Source organism: Aythya ferina (genome assembly GCF_964211825.1).
Source record: "Aythya ferina genome assembly, chromosome: 3".
NCBI lineage: Eukaryota > Metazoa > Chordata > Aves > Anseriformes > Anatidae > Aythya > Aythya ferina.
The window spans coordinates 6,882,993-6,906,908 of NC_140298.1; the positions used below are offsets into that span (position 1 = coordinate 6,882,993).

At 41.1% G+C, this 23,916-nt stretch overlaps 1 protein-coding gene across 9 annotated transcripts in view; it reads right to left on the bottom strand.

The window, feature by feature from the left end:
• MACROD2 (mono-ADP ribosylhydrolase 2) overlaps positions 1-23,916 on the bottom strand; it is an 858,318-nt gene that overhangs the window by 37,146 nt on the left and 797,256 nt on the right. For all 9 annotated transcript variants that reach the window (XM_084512463.1, XM_084512461.1, XM_084512464.1 and 6 more), the window contains 2 exons: positions 12,044-12,106; positions 8,597-8,665 (listed from right to left, as the gene is read on the bottom strand). In XM_084512463.1, the coding sequence (XP_084368589.1) occupies positions 8,597-8,665; positions 12,044-12,106 (132 nt within the window). The remainder of the gene's footprint in view (positions 1-8,596; positions 8,666-12,043; positions 12,107-23,916) is intronic.

A 23,916-nucleotide genomic window follows, 5' to 3' on the forward strand; every position in this document is an offset into this window, starting at 1 on the left:
TTAATTAACTGCAAATAATCCCCCAAGGCAAATATTTAATTACCTGCACAGCTTCTTACTTCTCTCATGGCATGACAATAAGTTTATAAATCCAAGTTTGAAAGCAGAATATCTCACTGATGTACAATTTGCTAAAATTTGCCCTTGCTGCACTTTTTTTTCTACCCTACTGTGGACTTAAAACGCTGAGCACTGCTATCAGCTGGGCCACTGTGCTGGCCCTTTCATACTAGGAAGCCACATCATGCTATGAGTTACAAGGGATTACCCTATCAGCCTGAATCAGTGCAAAAATAAATTAGAATCTCATCAAATTGCAAGCTTAATCAAAAAGCAAGTTGAAGGACCTCTTGGTCTTCAATGGGAAAGGCACTAAAAATCTTCAGGGAATTTGTCAACATCTAAAACAAACTTTAAATGCATCGAGTGAAATTCTGGCTTCACTGAAGTCTTTGACAAAGCCTGCGGGATATCAAGCAAGCCAAGGTTTGTACCACCCCTAGCCCTCTATTCTGGATTCATATAATCTTTTTTTGGTATGATTTAGTTGCATGTTTGCAAATGGTACTTTACTGACTAACACGGACTCAGAAGTCCTCTTCCTTAAGTACCTTGCAGCGAGGGCCCTTCAAAGAGCCAAAAGTGTGATATTACCTGCTGGGCGTGGGTGAGGTGCACACTCCTCTGTCCCATATGGTTCTTAGAGATATCTTATCCAGTGCTGATTGCACAGTACTTCATACTGCCAGACCTGTGCCTTTAATCTCAGTCCATAGGTGCCACCCTTCCTCCCAGAATGAGGAATGACTCCAATTTCATGCAAAAATCAATCCGCAGCATCAGAGGAACAATTACGTGCCTTGGTCAATAGCAACAAATGGAGTTTAAGGAGCCTTGTGCTTCGCTGATGTATGTGCCCCCTCACATTGCTTTTTGTCGTGCAGCACCAAATAGCTTATGGCAAACTACAGTTCTTGTGCAGCATGAGGAGTTGTCTGCACTTCCATCCCTGGGCACAGCTGGAAGTCTGACCCTACTGCTGTGCTCAGTGCCAGCGTTAGGCACCACAGCAACAGACCATCCGTGCTGTTTGGCCCGTCTTCAGACATTCCCATACCTGGCTGCGCACAGTTTATTCTTATGGGATTGCAATTTAATGTTGAACTTTCATTTTGGATGTAAAGAGTTTCCTAATTGTTCCAGGGTTCGAGAAAGCATTTCAGTTGCACAGGATTCAAAATTATTCCAGGCAACATAAAATGTTCATTTTGCATATGTTCTTTTTTGTCAAGCATGTTTCTGAAAAAAGCAGAACACGGGCAGGAGCTGCTGCCTTGCTGAAGGAGCCTGCGGTTCCTATTTCAGCAGGAGAGATCAGTAGCTGCATTAGCATGTAGATTCTGAGTTTCAAAATCTTTAAGGTCAAGACCATATCAAAGATTTCTTCTTTTCAAATGCAAATAGTAGATCAAATATTCAAGCCAAAAGGTCCAAAGACAGATTTACTTTTAGGATTAACAAGAATAAAACAAAGCAAAGGAATAAACCCAGATTTATGAAGAAAATCTCAGGCAGGCAAGAGTAAAAAATGTAAGATTAAATGCACGGGTCAATAAAAGCTGGTCCCAAATTGGATATGAGGCAAGAACGCTGCATCTGTTTCAGTTGGCAAGCAGTGGTGGGAATCCCACAAATGCTGACTAAATACAAGTTTCTCTTTGAAAGTTTTCAGTAGAGTAGCAGCATTGCTCAGGAAGAGGTGGTCTTTTGTGCTGACTTAGCCCTCTAGAGCCATACAGAACTGGGCTTAGGCCAGTACGATAGTCCTAAAAGACCCCATGTCCGCACAAGCTCTGGACATCCCTACAGCCTTCATCCATCACCAAATGGCTAGGAACTAACTCCGATTTTTTAAATGGTATAAAGCAGTGGTATAAATGGTATCAAGCAGTGTCATTCATCTCCTAACACAGCTATTCATCTGTCAAGTTGCACCAGAGAACCCTAGTGAGGGTATCATTTCTCAGCAAAGTATGCTTTTTTTTTTGGTGATGTACATGGGGCACCATTTGCTTTGGGGCTGTAAAGGGTCAGCATTGCACCAGGCGGGACTGAAAGTGAGCAGTGCTTCTGATACTGCGTTGTAGCACGGTTCCTGGTGTCATCACTGATCACAAACAAATGAACCAAACACGACATTTAGTGACATAAATAAATCAAAGATAGGCCACTTTAATCTACTGCACATAAAGCAATGAAGTGCTTGTGAACATCTGAGTGTAAAACCCATGAATCCCTTCAAACCTGCCCATGAATTCCTTCAAACCTGCTTTTACCTGGTGGCTGCTTTACCTGCAGTGGCAGTATCCACGTAAGGAGGCTCACTCTGACCCCGCTTGCTCTGCACCCCTCCGTTGTATTGAAACAACTATCTCGTGGGGTTTTATGGCTACACAGACATGGGAATTAACCCCAGCCTTTAAAAACTCTTGGAGAAAATATTTGGACATCAAGTAAGAGGGTCAGAATACTCACCACACATATTACTGTTCTAATACACCAACTGCATGCTGAACTCAACTCCAAGAAAACTGTGTAGCTTGCAATAAGCTACCAATCCTACCCTTCCTGCCCATAATCAAACACTATTTTGTATAAAGACTGCATAAACCCCACTGTTTTTCCATGTCATTCTTTTTTTTTTTTTTTTTTGACTGTACAAAGCAACACTGCTCAAACAAAATTTTGCAAATGCTTAGGAAGAGGAGAAATGGTAAGATCTGAATGTTAAGTGGTTTTAATGATCTTTTAAAATTCACTTCCCCTGCTACTCTCTGTATGGCTTATTTACTGAGTCATTTCTAATGTGCAACACACCTGGGTCCTGCACACAGCATAGATAAATCACCACATTTTAGGGAGCTGTAAGACGATTAAAGAGGGAAAAAGCTGGCCATTATGAAAGAAGAAGGTTCAGTGCATTTTATTTTTTAAGCATGATACTGTGAAAAATGACTGGAATATTTCCAGAGTGAAAGAAATCAAGCAGGCGTCTAAAATTACAGGTAATGGTGTGCACGGAGGCTGCCACATGATTAGGGTATTCTTTTGCCTCATAAACCGAGGAAAATGTGTTAAAATGAAGTACTATAAAATGGTGATTTATAAGAAGTTAGGGAGATATTCTTGAGCTTTGACTTTAAAATGTTATTTTTATATCCACCAAGATTTCATTTTAATCTATCTTTATGACGGATTAGATTTATTTGAGCCCAAGTTTATACGGCTTGGTAAAACAGACCTTTTTAGGCGCAACAACCTGTAGAGAGATTTTTGCAAGTGTTCGGGTGATACAGCAGGCACTTCATCTCCCCAGGTGGGGTCCAGCGGGTAACACTCCCACTCGCTCATGCTTCCAGCTGCCAGGAGGGCATCTCCTCTAACCTCCCCTTCTGTCCACAAGAGGCATTCAAGGTGCAGTTGGTAAGATAACCGGGCACCCTGCTGCTGCCGCCGGCAGGGCAGGGCCCGTTGCGTGGGGCACTGGATAAGGAAAACACTGAGAAAAACCTGGCAGTCTCAGTTAGACCCTTCCCAGGAGAAGGTGCTGCCCAGCTGAAGGTAGGAGAGAGGAGCTGCAAGGAGTAGGTGCTGGTCGGACTGATGGGAGCGCAGCTGGATGGCTTCGGGTCAGCTAATATTTAAAAATAAGTAGGATTTAAATAAACCAGCTAAGCAGATTAGTGTCAGCTGTTGCAGCTGCCTGTGCAGGCGTAATGGTAAAGCAGAAATACCTCTTGAGTAGTTTATGGCCTTGACCCTGTCTGGATGCACAATGCTACAGATAGGTCAGATGGAAAGGAAAAGTGAGTAACCTGCATCACGTACAGCTCACACTGACCATCATCAGGGTGCTAAGAGAACAGGCATTTGGTGAGATGCTGATGGTTACATAGCTGGTTGAAAATAAAAACAAATGAATAACCCCCCACCACTACACCATTTAGCTTGCGTTAGCCAATTTGCTTTCATGGAAATCATTCTAACCAAGGGAGAGAAAAATGTTATCCCGGCAGCTGGCACGCGGAGCCACAGCTACGGTTGGGGGTGTTGAAACTCTTCCATTTAAAAAGGTTCTTTCTCAGTTACCTATAATTGAAATTTTTCAGGCTGAAATTTTCCAGGCCTAATCATAGCCCAAGGGTAAAGTAAAAACATTTCATTGGTGGCTGCTGAGCGCTCAGCACTTCTGAAAATCGGGTCATTCATTCAGATGTCTTAATATATACTTAAGAGCTGATTTTAAACACCTCTTTTTGAGCACACTGACCTTCCAGTCAGTCTACTTCACCCACTCATCAATGTCTAATTTATGCCAATTTACCCAGCTCCCCTGGATTTGAAATGCAGTATCTTTCCATTTATCCCTTCTCAATCATTTATGTCTTTAGGACACCGAGATTTTTCCATGGTGAGAACTACAGCTGGCCAAACAGGAATTATATATCCTGTATGTTTTACACACAAGATACTTGCAGGCTTCTGGGTTGCACAAAGTGAGTTTTTAGGGCTCGGCTCTAGCCAAGGCATATACCTAATACAGTCTCTGACAACATAAACTCTCCAGCTGACTGAACCTGACTCCATTTCAGAGAATGTAGAAAAATAGTGACTTGCTTTAAATGGCACTCCCGCAGGAGCGCAGACTTTGGTGAACACCTGGAAATAATTAATCGCTGCTTTATTTTTAAAATTAATTAGCATATGATTTAATTTAGTTGACCTTCAAATGAAAATTCAGTTCTTATGAGGTGCTAATGAATTAAAATCAGTGTATTGTGCACAGAAACTTTCCCGTGATTACATAATGGGGAGTTCATTCTCTATCTGTGCTAAATCCATTTCCTTTTAAAACTTTTCTGCCAGAAAGCCCCATCGTTAAGTCAGGTTAAACAATAATCAGTAGGACAGGTATATGAGAAGCAAAATGAAGAACACACGCTCTCTCACACACGCACTCGGTCCATTTAAAACAAGTTGGTAGTCCCAGCACAATCTTGTGTGGACAGGCATACCAGACTGAGCGCAGCCTGTCTGATACGTGTTTTATCTGCTGCATAAACATTAATGGCCTTAATCACTTTCTTCTGTCCTTCCACTCCATAAAGAGGAGCATCTCTAAGTTGAAATACACTGTGTATAAAGGATCTACTTCCATATGCACAGTAATGAAGCACTACGAAGGTGCTGCCGAGAGGTGTCAGCTCTCTCCTCAAGAGCTAATAGATATGCATGCGAGTTTTCAAGGGTAAAATTGCAACATTTCTTTGCTCTATTTCCAGACAGTGGAAAGAGAAGCTTGGCACAGGCTGTAGTAAGAGGACACCTCCACAGCATAACATCAAACATCTTGATATTCTTGTAATATGACTATTCTGCTTTGTTTCCTGAGGACAGGGCACTCGGGAAGTTCTGTCTGTTCAAAGGCCATATGTGAACTGTGCCCATGTGAATTTTTTTTCTGGACAGAATGTCTTATGAATGTCAGGAAAGATAAGAGCACACAATAACGTGGGACGTGTAATCCCACAGTAGATTTTCATTTTTCACCAGAGCTCGTCAAAGCATGATTCGTGCACCGTTCAGCACATTCTATTATGAGCTGTACTTCCCTTTTCCCATCCTTCCCCTTGCGTTTAAATAAATAAATAAAAGGATAAAGAAGGCTCCAGTTAAGAAAAAATATTAGGACTTCATGATAGCAGAGATGCATGTGCTTCAAATGCCCCTTGGAAGAGAAGAAAATTAACACTTGAATAAACTCCCAACAAGTTAAAGTGCTCTCCTGACTAGGAACATGTTCCTGAAGAGCGTGAGTTCCTCTAGAGCGTGAATTGGTGTGAGACCTACAGTTTTCTGCCACGGACCCTACCAAAAAGTGTTGAACCGTGCTACTGTGGGACTGGTAGAACCCTCTTTGTGACAGTCTGCCATTGGCAATATTCATTGAGAGCTATGATAAAAGTCAACACAGAAATCATCCTAACCAAGGGAGAGAAAAAACTTATCACTGTATCTGGCCTGCCAAGCCACAGTGTTCAGGCTGAGAGACAGCGAGATCCGTTTTGAGCAGCCGCACGTTTTAGAACAGAAAAGAAGCATTTCAGTGCGCTCACTATTTTCTGATCCCAGAAATATGTGGGGGAAAAAAAGGGAGTGGAAAACTTACTAGCTGATGCTAATCCACGTCAAAATACTCATTTCTGTGCACTGGCATTAGAGAGACTGCTGAACTGCCACAGCAGGCTTGGAAACCTCCTATTCTGAGTGGTTTGAACCATGCATTTTGGAAGTTTGTAGCCCAGACTTCTTCACCACAAATCTTTTTCCATGGTAATTAGATGAAAGGAATAGAAAAACATAATTTCTTTGAATACTTTACATCCAGGTCATTTAGTTGAAGATAAACTACAGAAATTAGTATGTTCCAGAACTTGGCAGGTTTTAGCTGCGTTAACTCAGTGGGCAAACAATTTGAAGGCTGAAATTTATTTCGGGAGCAGCAGGTGTTTTCAGAAATGCCAGGATTTTGTAAAAGTGCCATTTCCCAAGCAGTAGCAAGTGTTTTGTAACACCGGTGTTCAATGTTAAACCAACTCAACATCTGAAATCTGAAAAATTGAGAATATGCTAATGCAAATAAGGATTGAAACAATGGTCTGATGGATGAGGCAGTCTCGTTGTTCAAAACTCTTGGTTTTCCCTTAAACAACTAGCAATCTAATTCTGAAACAGGCTTTCCGCCCCTACATTCCTTCCTTTGTACTAGCATGACTTTACACACAAAATATATGGAGGAGAGTCTGTCTCATTCCTTTTCCCCTACCGGATGCTTTCTGTTTTATTTTTGAGGAGAAGTAGGACATCCAAGTAAAATGACCTTTTGGGCTACTCAGGTCACCATCTCTTCTTCTGCCAGCCTCTTGAGAGAAGAGGAGAAAACATTATTCTCTTAGAATACTATAGGAAAAGCGAGAGGCATAACACAAAAACAGCTACTTTCCCGAGAAGAGGCAACTAATACAAAAGGTCAAAAAACTGGAGCATCAAAAACACACACAGAGATGGTCACTGAACAGCATATCAGAAGGAACGGGTGTCAGAGTCATGAGCAAGCACTCAAAGCACTAGCAAAACATTTGTATCTTTGGTAAAGACTGCAGACAACAAGAAATCCTAATCCAAAATCCCACTGTGGGCCCCACATTACACAGCATCAAAAAGCACATCCATTGGGTGATCACATAAATACAGTATACATAAAAAGGCCAAGTGTCAGTGAGAAAAGAGTGATGAGTGACAGGTAATTGCCAGCTATGGCTGGGGCTGAATCTATCAGTATTCCTGCCTTAAACTAGCCTTGCCATGACCTTAATCTGTGAAGATATCAATAGCAAAAGCCAGTACTCTGGCAAGGGTTTGAGGGCTTTTTTTCCACACAGTACCAATCAATCAGTTGAGAGAGCACTTAAATCAACCTGTGCAAGGCTTTGAACTCATAATCAGGTAAGTATGTGGGCTCTCTAGCATGTTCTTTTGGAACAAAAGGGCAAGATCTCACACCCCATCACACTTATCTAGAAAAATGAGAAGAGAGTTAAGCAGTGACACTGAATTAAACATTCAATCTTTTAAAATAAATAAGTTAATGGATGTTAATAATTATGTTATCTCAGTAAAATGCATTAAAATTTTCTATTAGGCTTTCTTGAAGGCTGTACTGATGGACTGCATTTATTATAGATAGCACAACTCCTGTTTTGAATTACCAGTAGCGAACATTTTATAAATCACCCAGGCTTTTTCCTGACACCCCCCTTTCACCGCCCCCCAAATGCCAGAAACCATAGAGCGGCACAAGCAATTAATAGCATGATATCATAATAGTATCAAAAACGGTAGGTCTGTGCATTGGTTCCTATCTGTAAACCAACAACTCCACAGGAAAAATCTCAGCTTGAAACATTTAAATTAGATCATCTCTCTTTCTTGTTTCCTAAACTCCCTGTCATTTGGCCCTGTGACACTTTCAAATATTTATCACAAACTAAATGATCTGAGTGCCCAGCACAGTCTGCACAAGATAAACATTACCTTCTCCCTCTCAATTATGACTTCAACTCCTTCTGTCTCCTCTTGATGTGTTTATAGCTATTGTGTTTTTTCTTTCTCCCCATCAGGAGAGCACTGAATAGGGAGCTAACACAGCTGAGATAGATGTGCACGCTTAACTTTACGCGAGTGAGTCATCATGGCGAGCCCAAGCTTCAGGCTAATTTCTGACATGTCATGTATGATATTGCAGCATTACCTCTGTAACAAGGGGACTTAGGAATTCATGGCATCTCTCCTACCAGCACAACAGCTGGTGCCAAGTAGTTTTATTACAAAGACTTTTGTAAATCAAAATCCAAGCATTTACCTATTTCTGTATGGTTTAACTGTGATTTTAGCAATTTCCAGACAAAGAAAAATACAGCTTTATGAAATGTCCTCTTGGGATTGGATATTTTGCAATGTAATTTACAATCTGTACCTTTATCCTCACACGGCTCTGTGGCTTCTGATGATGATAGGCTGGCTACAGCTGAAGGTTTCGTCTCATCTATAAGAACCAAGGAAATGAAAGAGATGTTATTCATTAGAAGGCAAAATGATGAACTGGTTTACTGAAAAAAAAAAAAAAAAAAAGGCATTACACCTTATCTGAGGCACGATACTATACTTGAATTTGATTTTCTGGGCTTCCATCCATTCACATTGTATTCACTGGCCATTACTGGTCTGATTGTCTTCCCTAAGCCAGGGGTAAACTTACATTACAGTACTGCCAGTTCAAGTCCATATTTCAATTTCCCATAATAGAGAGAGAGGAACAGCTATCAATTTCATGAATAGGCTGCTGTTGCTTTTTGCTTTGAGATTCCTTTTTTCATTTAATCCGTCTATTTTGAGAAAAAAACAATTAAGCCATTCTTTAACTTTAATCATGTCCTTGAATCCCATTGGAATCAAAATGATTAAATGCAAACGCTTTCCTGAAAACAGAAGCTTTCCTGAATCAGGCCCGAAATTTACCAAGTCCCTGAAAATCTGTGGTGCATAGATGTTGAATGTCAAAGCACACTGCTAAAAGCATGATCTTTAATAGATTAAATTAGTAATTAGTACCTGAATTTAACAGACTTTTTTCTCCTTCACTGTTGCTTTTTCTGGGCATTTTTTTTGTAATCTAAAACCTTTGGAAACCTGCTTTCATTTTTATTCTTTCTTTTCTTTCACTAGACTTGCCTCTGGTGATTCTGACCCTCTCCTACACCCCACAATATAGTCATTGAGTATTTTTAACAAGCTTGAAACAAGAGCTCTGAACCACCTGCCATTTTGTTTTCCACATCTTAACTGTGAAGTTCACTGATGATAGGATAGAGGGCAGATTATTAAAAAAAACAGCAATGTAATATCTGAAATATTTTAGGCCAGACTTTGTATGCTATAACTGGCTTTTTCATGTACTATGTAATAAGAACATATAAATCTTTATGTAATGGACTGGCTAAGACTACAGTTTCTATTTTTTTTCTCCAACATTTTCTTTTACGATATTAAAGTAATGATTTGTGATTTGTCACACTCAGATGAAGGTTATGCCTTTTAGTTTAGAAAACACAAATAAGAACTTGAACATTTGAAGAGATTGCTCCTTACAATTATCTTTCATGGTGTTTAGAACTGTTTTAGCCATACAACCATGTATCTTAGAATATCGGGTCATTTCCTACCGCCAATGAAGGGAACACAAGCAGCAACCCTAGAAATTCCTGATGATGTTTTGTCTCCCCAGTTGAGGAATGTGGAAAGTGGCAGCAATTCATCAGCTGAACATTACTCACTTGAGGTAATTGTTCACCTCTCTGTTCTTATCAGTAGGTGAACCAGTAGCGATAAATGTTAAGTCAAATAATTTTTTTCTGTAACGCTGTGTGCTTGTGTCTGAGGAGGTGATTCATGTGTAGGAACAACGCTGTCTTTAGGCGAGTTCCTGCAATATGACATTTTCTGGATCTGGGACTTAAAAAGTCTCGATCCTTTCTTTGACACTCTTCATGAGAGTAACAAAACATGACTACCAATATGAGATAGCACAAGAGCATACACGATATCTCTGATAAACCAGGTCTGACAGCTACTAACATAACAAGTCATAATGACAGTTTTGGAAAAGAAAGAAAAAAAAAGAAAAAAAAAACACAATGCATTTAACACACCTCCAGCAGCAAAGTAATAATTAAGAGACGTGCATTCCCCTCACTTCTCTGGGGAAAAATGAAACGTATCACAATCACTCCAGCTGTTTTGCAAATCAAAACACCAAGGAAATATACATACCATCAGAGTCAATATAGTTGACAAGTACAATGGCCTATATTTGGCATCTATAGACAGTAACATAACTGAGTTTAACAGGAATCTCTGCAGCTGGAGTAATCCTGAGCTAGGAGCCAAGCATTATGTGGTACAGTTAAAAGCTCTGCATTGCTTGAGCAAAGAGATCACCCTGCCTAGCAAGAGATTAAAACAGACCCTGGATTCAGACAGGTCAACTCCTTCCACACTTCTGCCCAACCAGCATAACGGTAAAAATCCAGGAAAGGAAACATCCTTCAGCGTGTACAAAATACCCCAGTATGTTTATCCTGGGGAGGATAAAGGGCCCCAGACCAAAGCTAGAGTGCTGTGTGACTGTGTCCTCACCTCACACTGTGTGCCACGCGTGGGGATGTAAAGAAGCAGAGATGAAGGCAACACAAAATACAGAGGGACTTCAAGTACTTGAGGCCACCAGCATCAGCTGCTAACACACGGTTGCAGAAGACTGCCCAGGGGAGCGCAGGGAGAAATGCTGTGCTACCACACACATGGTGCTCACCATGTGGGACAAACAAGGGGCCCCGTCAAATGAGCTCCTCTTCTGGAAAGAGCCGAGATATAGTATGCAAAACAGATCAGACAAGGCTCCAGGCTTCCTATTTTTTTCTGCTGCATTTACTGGCTGGCCTTCTTCAGCTCAGTTTTCCACATATTTATAACAATCTTTAAGTCTGATTAAAAAAATCTCTCTCTATAAAAATCTTTCATGTGAATTAAGGTAGCATCCTGCACTACTATGAGAAAAAAATAACCAGGAAACATATTGTATTGCAGGTAATGCTAGGAAAAGAAATCCTAGGAAAGAAGGGTATTTACAGGCATTTTGATTGCTACATCAGCTCTGTTGATAACTGCTTAATTCTTAAGTCTTTTGCATTGAACAGAGTTGGGCATGATGGAAAATATAACTAGAAATGGAAAAAAATATAGAAAAACATCTATTGCAAACATGGAGTGACATTGCATTTTAAAATACTGAACTTGCTACGTTGTAATATGTAATTTATAATCATGCCATCTGCAAAATCCACTGCTCGTGAACTCTGGCATTTGTTCACAGTATATGTAATGTCTTTCTGTATGGATTTAAATCTTCATAACCCCAGAGACTTGTGTAGACTATTTATTGAAATCTGAAAACTTCAGAATTATGGTTCTCCGTACAGAAAGACTGCTTCCACCTTTCCCAAATTTCTTCCCTGCCCCATGCTCCTTCCCCTCCTTCCCCCCTGCCTCCCCTTTTTTGTATTGTATGCAGAGTGCTACTCTGGTGTAGACAGAGTAGTAGAAATATTTCTCTCTAGTTAGAGGATCAGGTAGAGGTAGTCTGCTTTAAAGAGGGAATGTGGGGCTGGTAGGTTAAGGAGGGAAGTCTGCATTCCTGCATTGCAATTCATTTGTTCATAATGAATGGAGTTGTGGTCCATAATTGCATGAGCTCAGAGCTAATCTAGTGAAAATCTACAAGTGTGTTCCCTCAGTAGCATTTGACGAGGATTATTGTTCCAGGGTGGATAAAACCTCAAAGTCCTTTAAGAAACTGTGCACTAACCTGCTTCTCGGCTCGGGCCCTCAGTATCTTCCATGTTTTGCTTCTCCTCTGTGCTGTTACCACCTATCGAGAAAATCACACAACAATTAGTTATGATGCATCTGTTTATTGATAACAGTAGCAGCAATATTAATTGTCACCAATGCAGCTCAAACTGCTCATTTACAGCAAGGCCCTGTGATAAAAGGGAAGAGAGGAAAAGGTAAACTGAACAAATGGCAAGCATAACCAGCTACATTTGAAAGCGTCACATTTCCAGCTGGGGAAGAGAGGTTAGATTAAAGATTTTTACCTTAGTAGGCACATGAGAAATATCTGTACACAAAATAAACATATCTTTCCCTAAACACTGTCTGCAATGGATAAAATTGTTGCTTGATCTTATTCTATTTATTTTCTAAAGATTTTTTTTTCTAGGATTATTTTCCTCCAGTAACATTTCCACAAGAGCCTTGAAGTGGCTGTGCTTCAGATTGCAGAACCTACTTTAATAGCTATGGAAGGTAAGAGGAGGAGAGGGAGAATTGCCTGAATTTTATTTTAAAGCAAAAGGCTCAATGCCACTTAACATAAAGTATCAAAATGCATCACAAATGACTGCAAAGGAGAGGGCAAAATAAACCACAGTGAGATTGCTAGGATTTAATGCATTTTCCCCCTTTTTACATTCACATTCATTCCCAATTTTCTCCGCTACTTTGCTTTCGCATTCATTATCCATTTTCCTCCCTCCAGCACCTTTTCTGAAGGCAGGTACCAAACAGTGAATTACCACAGAGAAAAGTAATACCCTGGGGGAAGCCAGACTATGGACACCAGACCAAGCTCTCTTAACCTTCGCTTGGCCCGCTCAGAAACGTATTGGGAAATGTGTACTTTCAGTGATGGAGAACACTCTTTTAGCTTCATAACAACATTAGAGGCTGCCGTGCAGCAGCCTGGATCAGATGCGATGGCTGTGCTCCCTCTCTTCCAGCATGGCGAGAAAGACGGCGAGGAGCAGCTGACTACCAGCCCTAATGAGGCATTTGAAAAACTGACTGCTGAGCATATACGCTGGGAGAAAGGAAATTCATTCCCGGGCCTGTAAATGGCTTGATAATGATACGCATATTTTTTGCTGTGATCTTTTCTGGCTCCTGGGTTTTTCTGATTACAGCTTCTCTAAAGCAACACGGTTGAAGTTCTTCGCGCTGCCACCTTGCTTTTACTCAACACATGGTGTCTGTTGAAGAGAACAGCAGCAGCCCAAATGCAATTAGGTGGATGGAAGTAAAACAGAGAAAGTGTTTTTCAGAAGCAAGCGTGCATCTCCTGGTTGCACGCTGCACTCGGCTAAGATTTAGAGGCTGAGGTATGATGCTCGCCCTCTCTCCAGCAGGCAATACATCTCGGCATCCAGCAGATGGGACTCGTGGAGAAGCATTTCCTGGCCGGCCCTGCACAGAGCTGCTCTCAGAAGAGATGGAGCGAGAGTTTCACACCCCGCCTGCGACCAGCGAGGCAGGCAGGGAGCAGCTGATGGCCATGGCTCGGGCCTCCTGCCCGCCTGGTAGCTCTCCGCCCTGGCTTTAACCAGCCTTAACAGATGACTAGAGATTGTCGTTTCTTACGACACTAGTGGGCTCTAACCTGTAAAAAATTGCATTACATGGATGACCAAAAGGGCTTGATAAAACCAGCTGGGCTTTTCGCCCCCACTCCCTTTAAATCATTCTGCCAGTCCACGCACAATACTGCACGCAAATTAGAAAGTTGGTCCTGCTAGAAGGCAAACTCTTCTCTCCCCCTGCCCCTTCTCTTTTAAAACACAGCTCTGGGACTTTGCAAGCTTTGCAGCAGACAATTAATAAAAAAGGAAAAAAATCCTCTATGTCACCAGGCTGTGTTTCAGAGGGATAAAGTCGTCTAGCTGGAGAGCTGTGGAAAGGAACAGTACGTTCGAGACAATACTGTAACGCAATAGCACAGTGACACTTGAAAAATCTTTACCATTAAGTCAGATCAAAAGAGAATATTGCATCACCGTTAAACAAGCAGTGCCAAAACAGAAAGGATTTCATTATGGCCAAGTGCAACATGTTTCGCTTCGCACAGAAGAACTTCATATTCAGAAAAAGCAGGTCAGGCAAAAACAGTAGCTACCAATACATCACTGAAAATCATCTCAGCAATTACCTTACTGCATTCACAATGCAAAGCCACAACTCTAGATGATACTTGTTGCTACATCCATTATAATAAGCATGACTATAACCATGAGTTATTTGGCTAAAATACATTATTTAAGGGATTCATTCATATTTATTTCGAAGGACTACACCTTTTTTTAAAGTCACTTTCCCATACCCAGCTTACACCTCAAAAGAAAGCTTAACAGATCACCTCCTTCACCAGATTATCGGACAGTGCACATATTCATCAGTACATTTTGTCCATCCTAAGGCTATTATTTCACTAGGGGTTCACTGTTTAAAACTGGAATAATGGAATGGTAATTACAGCACTGTATATTGGATTCTTAACACGTTTTCCATGTAACACTTCATTTTGTTCCTCTCGAAATAAAAATGTAGAAGACTTTAAGCAGAAGTTTCACCTCTTGTACTCTGACCCAGTCTAACAGACTGACTGGACTAGGACATGAGAATTAATCTTGATCAGCATACGGAAAGTACATGTTGTGCCTGCAAAGTGACTTTGCTAGAATTAGAGAAAGGGAAACACTAAAAAATTAAGAGCGGGCAAGTGATCCTGAAGGCAGTGACTCGCAGAGCAAAGGGTTAAGCTCTGCTTGGCCTGGAGAACCTCTTCATCTCAGGAGAAAGGGAGGAAGCAGAGTAAGAACAGACTGGTAAGAAAGCCAACTGTTGGCTGGAAAAGTGGCTAATCCCAAAGCATTTGACAAACAGTTTTTCCCATTTTTTTTTTTTTAATTCTCTTCTAATGAACCTCTCGCTGAGTGTCTTCTACTGTAGAGGCTTTCTGTAATTATTGCTCTCCATTGGAACTGGGTGCCGAGAAAATGGGAAGGCTTTAAGTAGCACAAGCTCAAGGCAAAGAACTGAAAACATATTTTAGAAGAGAAGCAAGCCCGTTTTTCACCATATTTTTATTCACCCCTGCTCTCCTTTTCTCCAGGCAGGAAAGCCAGGCCCTGTGCATTTCCCTTGAGTCTTCCCCCTGACATTATTAATACTAAAGATGTCTTTTCTTACTGGATGGCTTCTATAGTGTCTGCCATCCTTCTTTTTCCACTACTGCAGCAACTGGTGATTGCATTTCCTTTAGGTGAAAACTGTCCTCGCAATATCTGCTTTTTCATTATACTGGTAATTGAACAGCAATCTGTCACTCACTCCAAAGGAGATGGAAAAAGTGGTGAATGACATGTCGTGTCATTTTAGGCCAGCAAATGTAAATGATTTTGAGCCACATCAAAAGACAAATGGGAACATCTGTTTCTGTTCCCCAGCATGGCAGTCAGATGAAAAAACAGGACTTTGAGAATTACAGTAGCTTGATACAAACAAAATAAGCACATCAGACACTAAAATATCTACTCCTGGCCATGTATATTCCTTTCCTGTGCCAAGCTCACTACTGCACAGTAGGAGCTTGCTCTCCCCTCTTGGCCTTTTTCTTTGGGATCAGCAAGGAAATTCTCCCCAAATGATATATACCCTCATTTATATTTGGTAGCAAACAGGCTAAGCAGCAATCAATCAGCACACTCAGCAAGCTGGCAAAGCAGGCAGCACTTCTAACTAAGCTACAAAACCGGATACTCTGCGAGCGTCTGCCCACTTTATGTTAAGGAGAGGTATTTAGCATGCACAGTGATATGCCAGCTGCAGGAGCAGCCCCAAAACGAAGCAGATGATATGACAAATAATAAGCCGGCAGTCAGATGGGAGAGGGCTGAGACAAGAACCCTGTGAATGTCCAGGGGACAAGCTCTCAGCAGCAGCACCAGAGCAGGTTTTAGTATTCTTCCCATTTGCTCTGCCAGAGCCCGGAGGCGCATGGCTTTTTACATCTTTCACTGCTCTTGCGACAAACATGGCAAGTCAAAAATATTAATAGTCTGCTGGCCTCTTGGCTCTTCCCATTTCAGAGCTGAATGAGTGCCAGATTCTCATACACCTACTCCTCAGCAGTCCCTTTCTTCATAACTAGTCAGAGACGTTTTTAGAGCTAAGGCTACAGTCAATGTCTCAAGAACTGGTGCAAAAAGACGTTCTCCAGAAGAAAACAGAATTGCAGATAACATGCTTTTAGTCAAAGGAAGAATTTCTGCCTAACCAGTCTACTTCCACCCTTCCAACACAGAAGTTATTAATAATAAACTTATTTTCACTACGCAGAAAATAGTACACTATCAGTCACAGAGCATCTACAGTCAGAGTAAGGCTCTTTCAGACTACCTCCTCCTTCTTAGAGAAGGAATAAATGATACAGAGGGCCAACGCCTGAGGGTCGTATCTTGCTTGTCCTTCCCAGATGTCTGCATCGTAACTCTGAGCACCGGCTTTGACCCTGTGACATCCTCGCATGGCTCCTGCTATCCCAGGAGCATCCCCGGTTCCCCTGGGGGCAACCAACCACGCAAATCTCCCACGGTCAGGCTGGCAAATCTCTCCCAAAGCGAGGCCACGCTTCTGTGACAAATGCAAACCGGGATCTGGCAGATAAGAGATGCCACAGTTTTGATTTGTCCTTTTCACAGCACAAAAATATTGCCACAACAATCATACTAATGATGTGAAAGTTCTTCTAGGATAACAGGGAAACTAATTAATGAGAAAATTAAAAATACAGACCCCAATCTTACAGCTGTTACATTCTAGGCACATGAGCAGATCTGCTGACTTCAGTGAAACTCCTAATATACGAAAAGAAAGCACACACAGATCTGTATGTACACTCAAGATCATACAGCCTGCAACCATTTTAAGGCTGTTCCAATGGCAAAATGATATCAGACATAAAACAAAAAGCAGATACACACAAAGGCCATTATTGTAGAACCACACATGCATTAAAATGAATCATTAGGGTGGTGGCCTGAGGTTACTGAACATTTTCAGTTTGCATTTTAATTTATTTTAATTAAATTATGATTTAGGTCATTTTTAATCACTACTTGCACATAACCCCTGTAGGGTAAATTTTAGGAGGGGTAGTAAAGAATTATCTGCAGTAATTGTTTAATGGAGTTATGAGACTTATTCCCCCCTTGCCGTTTCAACAATGTTCCTCACTGCAGACATGGACCTGAATGCTCTGCTATCAATGCACTGAGCCTTGCGAAGCTGTCAGCCTAATAAATAACAGGTTTTCATTTTCATGCGGCATTTTGTCAAGAATTGTTGGGGAGTGTGGGAAAAGAATGAGAAAACTGCAGCTCATGAGGATTATCTCAGAGGTTAAAAATAACACCATTATATTTCACTGTTTAACATCCTGAGAAATATAGGAGCCTAATCTAAAGCCCACCAAAGTCGCTAGGCGTGTTCCCCTTCCCTCTCTCCTCTGTGGATCACAAGGCAAGCAACTCAGCATCACTCTTTCTTTACTGGCTAGGGAAGAACCAGGGGACAACGTGTGGGCCAACAGCGACAGCACCAAGTGAGGTGCTTAGAAGACAACAGCACTCAGATGTGTCCCAACCCTCTTCATCTGTAACGTTGCTGGGAATGTTGTGCTAGGCTGGTTTCTCAATGGATGTAATTCTTCTGCGTGACACATACCGTGATTCCGATTTTGCAATGCAGGTGCCTGGCAAGAGACATCTAAAATTTCACTGCCAGAGATGCTGATCATCGCTATTTCTGACAACCCGCAACTGTGTCTGTTCAAAACAGATGAAAGCAGACATCTCCTGGAAGCCTGAGCTCTCCAAAACAACCAGAATATGGACGTCATGCCCTAGACATCATAAACAGTCCATACAGAGGACAAAGATACAATTTGCACTTTGATGCAAAAAACACACAGAGTGCTGTGCAAGTGTTCCTATTCATATATTGTTATAGGGGAGAAAATTGGACAGAAACTGCTCATGTGATTTGAAGCGTGCTGAAGAGCAGCAAGCAGAGGCAGAGCTAAGAGCAGAAGGGAGGAGTCCTGACTCCCACTCCTACGGGCAGTTCTATTTACCAGAAAGAAAAAGAAAGGGACCCCATATGCGAAGGTGCATGATATGATCATAAATTTTTCATTACTATGTCAATTTACTACCTGTTCATACTTTCTTGGTGTGCCTAAGAGACTAGGTAACCAAGCACCACAGGTAAAGTGAAACATAAAAGCTAGCTCTCTCTCTCTCTCTTTTTTTTTTTTTTTTTTTTTTTTTTTTTTTTTTTGCATACAGTTCCTGATATCATGCAGTGCAGCAATGTAAAAAAGTGAAGAAATTGTCAGGGAAAACATACAGGAGATCAAGCTTGCTAAAACATCATAAAACACGAACCAGAACAAGCGCATTACCATTTTGCCTTAACCTTTCAGAATTAAGGGACTAACTCTGTCTTCTGTGCTGGACCCGAACGATCACAATGCTTTACTGTTATTCACTTAACGGTTAGAAATGAGAAAGGAGTTCGGTGACAGATGAGTCCCCTGCAGGTATGTCGGTTTGTCACTGCGTATAATTCTTCTTTGACAACATCGCATTAGTCAGTTTACTAACCTAGTATTTTGCACCTTAGCTCATCTCAGGAGAAAGAAAATCTGCTCTGATGCATGTAGTGTGAAAACAGGAATTGCAACTGTTTGCCTGGTACAGTTTACATACACATTCAGCTGGCTGCTAAAAGAAACCCGAGCATGTAAATGGTTGAGGCAAGACCGCGTGTCGCCGACGGAGGCCAAAATGAGCTGTGTTTTCCAAGCTACCTTATGTGACCACTGCACAGCAATTTAATGAAAGAGTAGTAGCCACTTCAGCAATGAAAAGAATCTTCTAAGAGGGGATTGCTCGGAGAGCAAATACGAATAAAAATACAGATAACGTCCTGTTTTTTCCCAGGTTAAGTGGAAAGTGATCACCTGATACTCCGAGAGCTGTAATCAGTCAAGACAGATGGTAGACTTCAAAACAAGAGTGAAAAAAGAAGCTATCAACCAAAGTGGATAGGGGTTAATAGCATCACTTTAAATATAACCAATCTACATTAAGGTGAAACATTTTACAGACATGTTTGATACACATGCTTCCCAGGGAATTTCAGCTGTAGTACTTTATCTTAATTTAAATTTTTATTTAAGGATTTAGTTTGGTGGTAAAAAAGAACGCAGTAACTTCTAAGCTACTTTAATAAGAAGTAGCACTTTTAAGGCTGAACAAGAGCATGTGGTTTTGAAGCATAATTATGTGTCTAGATGTTAATTTCTGGTATATTATGAGTGGAGCAGAAATTTATTGAAGAATATTACTGCCCTGTAGGATGCAAGGAAAAAATGTAGCTACAATTTCTCAAATGATAAAAGAATTGCCTGCTATAAATCAAGTAACATTTTCAGACTTAATCAGAAGTCGACTCCTGTTAATATTAATCCATACCTTAAAGAGACAGACAATCAGGTCTGAGTAGTGTTAGAAAGACCATAGGAAAGATGCTTTGAACATTGTTGTGCAGACCTAAGACACCACAGCTGTTGTACATGCCTCCCCAGCATCAGGGAAGGAGCACAAGCCCCAGCACTGCTGGCTTTTGTCAGTGTGTACGATATATCCCCCACTCCATGAAGCAAGGCAGTGAGCAGCAAAGCTGCAAAAATCATGGTATAGAAAGGAGAAGCAAGAAGGGGAAGCCTTACACGAATGTCACAAGTATGGGATTAAGCTGTAAAATAAACTTTATTTTCTAGTCCCAAGACTATGCTTTTTTTTTTTTTTTTTTTTTTTTTTTTTTTTTGTCACTAGACAAAACCTTTCTTGGTGAAGGGATGAGGTGTGAGAATGTCTCCTCTCTCTTGGTGAGAATCCTACCTAATCGCCATGACCTGCTGAAGCTAGGAGTTGTTGAGATAAGATGCAACTCCATTTAGCCTCATTTGTAGCGTATACTCAAATCAGAAGACTGACATCTGTAGACGCAGCATGACTGTTTGGAGTGAGGCAGGAGCTTGCTAGTGAGCCCTGACTGCTGACGCTGCCAAACATTTCAGGTGTTTGATGCTGCCCTTGAAAGCTCTGAGGTTGGTAGTGCAATGACCCCCATCAGGCAACAGAATCATCTCTACCAACTATCCTAAAGGTGATTTGTGTTCATTTTGATCCTCCTGGCTTGGATTATCCATCAAACTGTCCTCCTTTCCAGCAGGAGATGAGAAAGCAGGCTAAGTTCATCCTAGATGAGCAACTCCAACAGACCAGCTCCTCACACATACTCTGGGCCTCAGCTGAGGTGATCATGCGAGACCAACAGGCTATCAATCTGTCAGAAAAATCCAGTACTTCGTCCAGGAAGGAGCTGAGGAGAAAAGCTCAAGACACTTTGCAGAACTCCACTTCTGTCTTCACATCCCTCAATGGAGAACAAGTAGGATCCTGACCTTGGAAAGGCACAGAAATGGCTTTTACCACATGGATTGATTGGCTTTCTCCTGGAGGAGGAGAAAGATCAGGCATTTATGCTGCTGTTATTGGCTGTATTAGTCATCTTTGATACGATATTGATCACCTGCAGGCCACAGGGGAATAGATGAAGCAGCTCTTGGGCAGGCTCCATTTTATATCTCACTGAGAAATCCAGAAGGAAGGAAATGGCAAACAGCTATGCTTCTCCCAGCATCAAGAAAAACTACTGCATACCCCTCACTGTTCAGCACACATACGAGGCCATTTGGGGAGATGAAGAGAAATAAGGAACATTTTAAAATTCATTAGATTGCTTTAAAAAGAGTTTGATTTTGCTTGGTAGGGTTAAGTAGGATGAGAACATGTGACCTTTGGTATTCGTGCTAGCTCACGGCTGCTGTGCTGCAATGAGCACTGCTTTGTTTATGTAATTACTTCATCCTTGCATTATGAAGCTATTGAAGACACACCAAGCTCGGCTTACTGCAAAAAATAATCTATTTTTCTAACCTCAGACTTGCTTGGAATTGCTTGGTCAATGAATGCACCTAACCAAGGGAAAGGCAAAATCATCACTGGCTGATTTTACCCATCCTGCAGGACTCAGGGAAAATAAATAAATAAATAAATTACACTGCATGTTTGCACATGTAAAACCTGGAATACTGCAGGGAACCTGGCAGTAAAGAAAGTTTCTCTGTGTATCCAGCCTATCCACTTCTCCAAATACAACAACTGACAGGAGAATCTGCTATGCAGTTCACATTTGCTTTTCGCTATCAACGGTCTGAATGCAGAGAACAATATATCTAATAGCATAATAACAGACACCATTAATACTTTAGAGGTTCAGTATAAAATTGCTTTCATTAGCATGTCAAGTGTTTATTTTAGCTTACTGCAAAACAAGCTCCTTACATACAGCCACTTATTCGACTTTCCTTGATTGCGGAGAGGGTAGTAATGAAGGAGCCTACTTTCCGCGATCTTCTGTGGAGACTTTTACACGCACTGAAAAGATATTGCTCCATTACCTCCAGCCAATGAACCAGCTTGGCGTGCCGTAGAAAATATTACTGCAGAAATATTACTGAACCTGGTGGAATAGTTTTTACAAGCTGCCACGAGGGCACAGGTCTCAGGGTGGCGGGAGGCTGCTAAAACAGCAAGCTGTGCTCACATTGTCTGTCTAAAAGGGCACTGACAGCTACGTAGAGGAAAAAAAAAAATCTGGTGCTTTCTTTGTCTCAGTGTATATTTGCTAAATATTTTGTATCTAGTCATGGCACCAAGGGGAAAATATAAGTGTGTTTGGACTAGCTTTTATTGCTAAAAGCTACTTATTTTATTTTTTCTTGATTTTTTCAAAAAAAAAAAAAAGAAAAAAAAAGCTTTGGGTACATAAAGCATGTTAACTACTTAAAGGTTAAAACACTCTGAACACAAAGCACCACGAGGAAAATTCACCAAAGTTCACCTCAGACAGAGTTTGGCTTTCGCGTGTTTTATCTGAGACCGCTTACATGCATTAGGTACCCAGAAACCTTCCAAAAAAAAAAAAAAAAAAAAAGCACTTCCTTAGAAGTGAAGCCAAACTCCTACCTATCTAAATAAAATCATTCAGACATGCGGTCATGCGGTCCTGGTTCATGTCACGTATTCACAGTTTTCATAATTGTCAAAGCTGCACGTTAGCATTACGTTCAATTAGACAAAACCAACAGCTAATAATTAGAACAACAGAAACTAAGTCCTATTCTCAGACAAATGTGTGCAAATCCCATTTACTTAAATGGAAATGACTCACAGGTGTGCTGCATTAGACTCTGGCCACTCTGCAACTTTATAGGAATTCAGTGTCTGGAGCCTAGCTGTGTGATTCCTCTTCAAAACAGAGACAGATAATTCCACCGACATCTGATCCAGGTCCCCCCACCACCACCTCCCCCCCAGAAAACGCTTTAATTACTTTTTTTTTCCCAACACAACAACTGAAGACTAAATTGAGACTTTTAGTCCTGAACATTATAGGCCTGATTTCTGCCTAAGGAGGAAAGGACTCCGTCACCTGCTAGATTAAATTCTGCAGCAGTGATTATGTGTTACAGGCCTCAACTCTGCATCAGCAAAATCTACTCTGCAGCATCAAATTCAAGGAGTTCAGGCGTTTTACAGCTTGAGGGTAATGCAATCATTCTATGGCCACGCTATTTACTTCACCCTTCCAACGCATTTGTTTGTACTCCACAAAGTGAACTGTAGGTCACCAGGAAAACATTGACAGGAATAGTAAACTAGGGGACTGAATTTAGTAAACCACAGAAATAGTTAGTGGAACATCAGTTCTTTTTCCAATGGAAAGAAAAGCTTACAGTTTTCTGACGCTTTTTTCCCCCCTCCTCCTCCTTTTTCTTTTTTTTTTTTTTTTTAAGACACTGGTACAACGAAAGTTTTTAGTAGCACTCTCTCTCTCTCTCTCTCTATATATATATATAAAATAATTGTTGTTTTCACTATTTAGGAGTATGGAAAATGACACCATGATCCCACACCCCATTTAGCCTACATACAAATCGATGTGTGGTTTGTCATCACGGAATTCTCTAATCCAAACATAAAATTGGTATTTTAATTTCAGATGGGTTTAGCGCAGCATGAAAGCAAGCATGAAAGAAGACCAGTCAGGATGAGATTTCTTGGGTCCCCCCACACCTTCCAGGCGATGACAGCTATTACTTTAAGTACTTGCCATTAACAACCAGTCACAATGTTAGTGACAGGATGTTACTAGCAGTTACTTAAAGTGATAGATGTTAACATTTTTCTGCTCTTTATGACTCACACTATACCCCAGTCAGAATATTTTAGGAGCTGAAACCACAGCGCTAGGTCAAAATGATGAAGAACATGGAGCCACCGGTTGAGGTGCAGAATGAGATGTGTCAATTTAGGAACATTAGGTCAAAAAGAGTCCATGATAAGGAACTGTCATGGATTAAAGATTAAGGTTCATCCTTTTAAGTGTTCCACCTAAGGGGAATTCTGCAGCATTTGGGCCTTTTGCTCTTCCACACATAGAACAGTAACGTCAAACTCTGCACTCCGAAAATTAGTCTTTGATGTTAACGTCTTTTAGCAACTCTCCCAATGAGATACACATTAGAAAAGATACCTTGATCCAATTTTAGAGTAACACAGACTGCATTTGCCTCTGTACACATGGACTAGCTGCCCTGTGAAGACTGGAGGGCAGAAAAGCACTCTTTCCAGAGCACTGTAGGCGTAA